Source organism: Syngnathus floridae, unplaced genomic scaffold (genome assembly GCF_059516105.1).
Source record: "Syngnathus floridae isolate MCC-2025c unplaced genomic scaffold, RoL_Sflo_1.0 HiC_scaffold_41, whole genome shotgun sequence".
Classification (NCBI taxonomy): domain Eukaryota; kingdom Metazoa; phylum Chordata; class Actinopteri; order Syngnathiformes; family Syngnathidae; genus Syngnathus; species Syngnathus floridae.
Window position 1 is genome coordinate 171603 of NW_028284070.1, and position 7121 is coordinate 178723.

Sequence of the window (7121 nt, forward strand, 5' to 3'; positions counted from 1 at the left end):
CCGGAATAGGTAAGTATATTTTTTTTGTTTTGGGTAAGTATTATGGTTTTAATTAAGGTAAGTATTTTACTTTTAACTTCTTTTTTTGCTTTTTTTTGTCCCAAATAATGCTTATTTGCAATTGTTTACATTCAATTTGATAGGTATGCACATTTTTTTGTTTTGGGTGAGTATTGTGGTTTTATTTGAGGTAAGTATTTACTTTTAACTGCCTTTTGGTCTCAAATAGTGCTTATTTGCCATTATTACGTTCAGATTTTGACTTGTTTATTTTCAAATTTAACTTGCAGGTTGACGTTTTTGTCTTGTCGGGAAATGGGGTCAGGTTAGGGTTAGGGTTAGGGTTAGGGTTAGGGTTAGGTTAGGGTTAGGGTTAGGGTTAGGGTTAGGGTTAGGGTTAGGGTTAGGTTAGGGTTAGGGTTAGGTTTTGAGTACAGAGACCCACTCCAAAAGGAGCGAGGAGGTGCACGGACCTCCCGGTCCCAGGATCCCCTATCCTCCCTGTCCAAAAAATTGGGCGGTTGACGTGGTCCCCTCCGACCACGACTAACCACCGTCCACTCTGTCATTGTTGTTTTTTTACTTTTTTCGATTTTGAAATTTTTATGTATTTTTAACTGTATTTATTAACCAAAGCATTTAATGTACTAATTTGCCAATGAAATCCAATTCAATCCCTTTATTTATTCACGTATTTATTGAGACCCCCAAATTAATAAAGTCCCCAATAACCCAAACCCAGTGTATTGTGTCAAAAACAAATAAATTTCTTTTTAAATGAACTGAAACAAATACGACGTTTCGACCTTAATCGGTCTTCATCAGGTACTATCAAAACAAAATAAATGAAAAAAATGAAGAAAACCCCCAAAAAAATATATTAGTGAAAGAGTTGGCTAGTTTTTAAGAGAGCAGAGAGTTGTCGACTGTTCGAGAGACAAATGCACAATGAGCCTGTTTTTTTCTCACCTCCTTTTATACTCTTTCATTTTTTCTTTTTTCCGGGTCCCTTTTCCTTTTTTCCTTTTTTACTTTTGATTCGGATTTTATTTTGTTGACTTGTATATCACTTTTCGCACCATAAACCATTAAATACACTGGTCTAATTATTTTCATTCGTTCTGTTGTTTATTTTACATCAAATGTATAATTTGTGTTAATATTGTTTTGTTTATTTGTGTCTTTGTGACTCAATCATCAATTAATATTTAATGTTACCTCTGTGTTTTTAATACTTCTGAAATTTCGTAAATGATTTTAAATTAATTAGTATTTATACATTTTAAATTTTGACGTTCTAAGCTTTCATGTATTTTTAAGCTTTCTTAGTGTTTTTGAAAATTTGTAATTGTCAATTTTTTTAAATTTTTACATGTTATACTCTGCAAAATTTTGTTAGTTGTAATTAGCGGCAGAATTATAATTTAGGCGATTGTTGATGTTAGGATTGTGTGATGTGGTTGGGGTTAGGGGTTAGGGTTAGGGTTAGGTTAGGGTTAGGGTTAGGGTTAGGGTTAGGGTTAGGATTAGGGTTAGGGTTAGGGTTAGGGTTAGGGTTAGGGTAGGGTTAGGGTTAGGGTTAGGATTAGGTCTGGGGTTAGGTTAGGATTATGGGTAAGGAGTAGGGATTGGGGTTAGGTTAGGATTATGGGTAAGGAGTAGGGATTGGGGTTAGGGATGGGATTGTAGTCAGGATCCAAATCAAGTGGTGTATGGTGAATCTTCAATGCTTAATGTTTAGTCCAATTGGCTCCCTAGTTCCCAATGTAAATATCCAATATCGTTCCCTCCCTTTTCTTTCTCTGTCTGTCCAATTAATGTTCCTTTCTAATCCCGCCATTCTCATTGAGGCCATACCATGATCAACAAAATGTTTAACTAAGGGTGTGTCCATTTCCTTCTTGTTCTTCACATTATACCGATGCTGATACATGCGTGTGGACAAATTGTTTCGTGATTCGCCAACATATTGGATCCCACATTTGTTACAAAAAATAACATAAACACAATTTCTAGATTTTGGGTTGAATCCCTGTTCAATTCCAAATACTGTTCCCGTTTCTATATTTTTAATGAAATTTAGTCTCTTGAATTGAGTGTCCAACAATAAGGGTTTGTCCCACTTCAATGATGGCAATTTTGCCCGGATCAAAATGTCTGCCAGACTCTTGTTCCGCTTGTAGGCAGAAATGACCTTAGTCCCAGAAAATAGTCCATCTCGGACACCCAGTTCCTGGAAATTGGTTTTGAATTTCCTGTTTAACAGAGTACTGATTGATGAGAAGGTAGTGATCAGAGGGATGATCTTCTCCTGACCCTTGACCTTTCTCTCCTGAAAGGTACGAAGGCAGTGTCTGAGAAAGGGCTTACTATACCCCCGTTTCTTCAGAGCTGCAAACAAGATCTTAACCGCTTCGCAAAAATCCTCGTCTCTCGTACAAATCCGGCTAAATCTTAGGAGTTGTGACTTTACAATCCCCCTGAAGGTATGTACTGGATGGAAACTTGCTTTATGTAATAGGGCATGTGTGTCTGTAGTCTTAAAATAGACTTTAATGTCTAGCCTCGGACTATTCAAAAAATTGGGTCCCTTAAAAATGGTTGTGTCCAAAAAATTGATTGAATTCCCGTGAAATTCGGTCTTAAGCTGTATAGAGGGATCATGGGAGTTGAGGGTCTTCACAAACTCCTTGAAATCCTTTTCCGATCCTTCCCAAATACCCCATATATCGTCCAAGTATCGTAGGTAACAGGTCGGTCGTTGTTCACATTTTGACAATGCTCCTTCCTCCCAATTGGCCATGAAGATATTAGCATAGGCCGGTGCGAATTTCTTACCCATGGCCGTGCCCTTGATCTGCAAATAGAATTTTTCATCAAACATGAAATCATTCCGGGTTAGGTTGATCTCCAATAATTTCAATAACTCGTCGTCCGGTCTCTTTGGATCCGGATGCTTTCGAAAAATTTGTTTAACGCATTCAATTCCGGCCTCAATTGGAATATTTGTATACAAGTTATTAACATCCATAGAGAAAAAGTTAAATTCTGAAGGGACCTGCAAGGCTTTGACCATGTCAATGAAGTGGTACGTATCTTGGACATAGGCAGGATGCTTGATTGACAGAGGAGTCAGATAGAACTCTAGATATTCCGCAGTGAAATAAGTTTCACTGCCACAGTCAGAGACTATTGGCCTTCCTGGAGGGACCTCAAAGGGGATCGTCCAACTTTCTTGATCTTTGTGTATCTTCGGCAAAATGTAAAACCGTCTCTTGCGTGGCTGTTGTTTGCCTCTTAAGTATAGTCGTTGTTTGTGACTGATGAATTTTTTGCTTACTAATGAGTCCAATATTTCCGTTACCATATGAATTGTTTCCATATATATTGGCTGGTCCAATTTTTTATAATAGTTTGTATCATTCAATTGTCTTTCTACTTCCAAAGTGTATTGTTCTCTACTCATGATGACAATTGCTGACCCCTTGTCAGCCGGCTTAATAACAATGTGCTTCATGTTTGCCAATTCCCGTAATGCTTTAACTTCCTGTAGTGACATGTTTGATTTCTCCGGGACTGACTTAAAATGTCTTCTGAAAACATTCCGATCCGCCTTTACTAAGTTTTGAATCGTGATTGGTAACTGGGTGATCGGTGGGGTCCAATGAGATGGGCCCACAAATGGAAGGACCTCTTTTCGATCCGAATTATTGAAGTGGGCAGTCAACATGACCCTACGGTGATATGTCTGTATATCTGACAATAATTGCGCCTTCTGACCTTTGCCTATGCCTAAGGTAGGTACGAAGGTCAGTCCCTTACTCAGTAGGCTGTGCTGAGGTCCCGAAAGTTTGAAGTTGTTCGATAAAACCACCACATTGGCGTCCTGTAGGGATAAACTGTTTTCCGCCCCTGCCTGTGTCGGATTCAGGGGGTGTAGGAGTTTAAATAGGCCCTCCAATGATCCAACATATGTCTGGCTGTTTCCGGCGTCCAATGGATCCCCTTGTCATCCGTTTGGAACTTTTCCCCAGGCAGAAGGGGAATGTGTGGCATATTCCTTTCAATATGTTGGTTCAGGCTTGCTAAGTTCTCCTGTTCCACCTCTGGGAGCTGGCAAGAGAAATTCACCAGGGGAATCCAAATCTCCGCATATGGGAATGCCTGTTTGGCAGCTCTCAGCGCCCCCTGTACGTTCTTTTTCGTAGTGTCCACTTTGTTTTCCCTGCTATTCAGTCCAAACGCCAACACTAGTTTCTCCACCGTGACTGTGGGCAGTGGCACTGTCCGTTCTAACAGCATTTGCCCATGGCGGAAATGGCTACCCGGATAGCTATCTATCTGTAAGTCACGAGTGGCATAGTCAGGAAACCTTGCAAGATTCGAATCCCCGATGATGAGCCACTTTTTAGCCGGTACCAGATTCCATACTACATTCTTCCGTTGTGTATTTTGGTGTCTGGTCACCCTAAACAATGGTGGTTCCAAGGAAGGAGGTAATGACCCCAAGTCTTCCAATTCTCTCTCCCCCTCATTACCCGAGTTCACTTCCTGGTGGACTTGAGCGTCCTCCTCTATTTGAAGTTGCCCCAACGGATTAGTTTGGGCCCCAATAGCCCATTCTTCTTCCTGAATTTCCTCAATCAGATCCAACAAGTTCGAAGGGGTGTCGTCTAGGGTCAAAAACTCCCTCTCTATGTCAGGCTCTGGCAGGAGTAAGGGCTCTAGTTCCTGAAGAACATTATCTGCAGTGAGGGCTCCACTCACCGCTGCCTTCGCCCTTTTGCGAACCTCCCTACGCTCCCGTGGGGGTTCGGCACGTGGAGATTCCCTCCGAGGCGCTCCTTGAGCCAAGTCCGGATTCTCCTCATCTGTCCTGTCCGTTGCCGTGATCACCGGGACCACCTCTGCCGGCAGGAGATGGGTCCGGGATTGCTCGATCTGCTCCACAGACTCCTGTGGACTTCCCGTATTCACCCCCATCTTTTTCATGATCATGGTCTTCGCCTGATCAAGTACCCCCTGTTGGAGCCGAGGTAAATTGCGTCTCGCCCAGCGGATTGCAACTTCAAAGGCCTCCTTCCAATTTGGAGTAAGAAGACCCGGAAGCTCATCCAAAATCACCTCCAACCCCGCCTGGTAATGTTCCTGTAGGATGAGGCAAGTGTTGTAACCCCAATTCCTAGCATTTCCACTAATCAGGTCCCTAGTACATTCTGACGGGACCGCAGGCTTAATCATGTTTGACAGGATCACCACCATCCTTGCTATTGAATGTGGTTCTGGTTTCCCGGGCCCAGGAGACACATTGTGCAGATGGTGGACCTGTCGGATCAATGCATACAACTTTCGTATCATCTTTCCAAACTGGGGACTAGCTGGTTGTCTTCTGACACTGGGGTCAATCCCCCTCGGAGGAGTCTTCCCTTGAGTCAGTCGGAAAGTCGCACTGACCGCATCCGCATATGAGCGGTAATGTGGACCAGGAGGGCGAGGGAACCCGGGAGGGGGTACTGGCCGGTTAGGTTTTGAGTACAGAGACCCACTCCAAAAGGAGCGAGGAGGTGCACGGACCTCCCGGTCCCAGGATCCCCTATCCTCCCTGTCCAAAAAATTGGGCGGTTGACGTGGTCCCCTCCGACCACGACTAACCACCGTCCACTCTGTCATTGTTGTTTTTTTACTTTTTTCGATTTTGAAATTTTTATGTATTTTTAACTGTATTTATTAACCAAAGCATTTAATGTACTAATTTGCCAATGAAATCCAATTCAATCCCTTTATTTATTCACGTATTTATTGAGACCCCCAAATTAATAAAGTCCCCAATAACCCAAACCCAGTGTATTGTGTCAAAAACAAATAAATTTCTTTTTAAATGAACTGAAACAAATACGACGTTTCGACCTTAATCGGTCTTCATCAGGTACTATCAAAACAAAATAAATGAAAAAAATGAAGAAAACTCCCCAAAAAATATATTAGTGAAAGAGTTGGCTAGTTTTTAAGAGAGCAGAGAGTTGTCGACTGTTCGAGAGACAAATGCACAATGAGCCTGTTTTTTTCTCACCTCCTTTTATACTCTTTCATTTTTTCTTTTTTCCGGGTCCCTTTTCCTTTTTCCTTTTTTACTTTTGATTCGGATTTTATTTTGTTGACTTGTATATCACTTTTCGCACTATAAACCACTAAATACACTGGTCTAATTATTTTCATTCGTTCTGTTGCTTATTTTACATCAAATGTATAATTTGTGTTAATATTGTTTTGTTTATTTGTGTCTTTGTGACTCAATCATCAATTAATATTTAATGTTACCTCTGTGTTTTTAATACTTCTGAAATTTCGTAAATGATTTTAAATTAATTAGTATTTATACATTTTAAATTTTGACGTTTTATGTATTTTTAAGCTTTCTTAGTGTTTTTGAAAATTTGTAATTGTCAATTTTTTAAAAAGTTTTACATGTTATACTCTGCAAAATTTTGTTAGTTGTAATTAGCGGCAGAATTATAATTTAGGCGATTGTTGATGTTAGGATTGTGTGATGTGGTTGGGGTTAGGGGTTAGGGTTAGGGTTAGGATTAGGGTTAGGGTTAGGGTTAGGATTAGGGTTAGGGTTAGGGTTAGGGTTAGGGTAGGGTTAGGGTTAGGGTTAGGATTAGGTTTGGGGTTAGGTTAGGATTATGGGTAAGGAGTAGGGATTGGGGTTAGGTTAGGATTATGGGTAAGGAGTAGGGATTGGGGTTAGGGATGGGATTGTAGTCAGAATTCAAATCAAGTGGTGTATGGTGAACCTTCAATGCTTGATGTTTAGTCCAATTGGCTCCCTAGTTCCCAATGTAAATATCCAATATCGTTCCCTCCCTTTTCTTTCTCTGTCTGTCCAATTAATGTTCTTTTGTAATCCCGGGGTTAGGGTTAGGGTTAGGGTTAGGGTTAGGGTTAGGGGTTAGGGTTAGGGTTAGGGTTAGGGTTAGGGTTAGGGTTAGGGTTAGGTAAAGAGTTCCTCCCCCGAAGGAGAGGGACAAAGGCACGGTCCTACCATCCTGGCCCGCACCCCACAACCAGCTCCAGAGCATCCTGCCCGTTGCGGCCGCACCCGCCATGCTGGCCAGGAC

The 7121-nt window shown here is 41.4% G+C and overlaps 1 protein-coding gene across 1 annotated transcript; it reads right to left on the reverse strand.

Moving 5' to 3' along the window:
* Positions 1-1913: 1913 nt before the first annotated feature.
* Positions 1914-4998, reverse strand: LOC148378496 (uncharacterized). Its single transcript, XM_088367870.1, has 3 exons — positions 4768-4998; positions 2272-3211; positions 1914-1924 (listed from the first exon to the last, which is right to left on the reverse strand). The coding sequence occupies exons 1-3, from the start codon at positions 4996-4998 to the stop codon at positions 1914-1916; spliced, it is 1182 nt and encodes a 393-aa protein (XP_088223996.1).
* Between the last annotated feature and the right edge of the window lie 2123 nt (positions 4999-7121).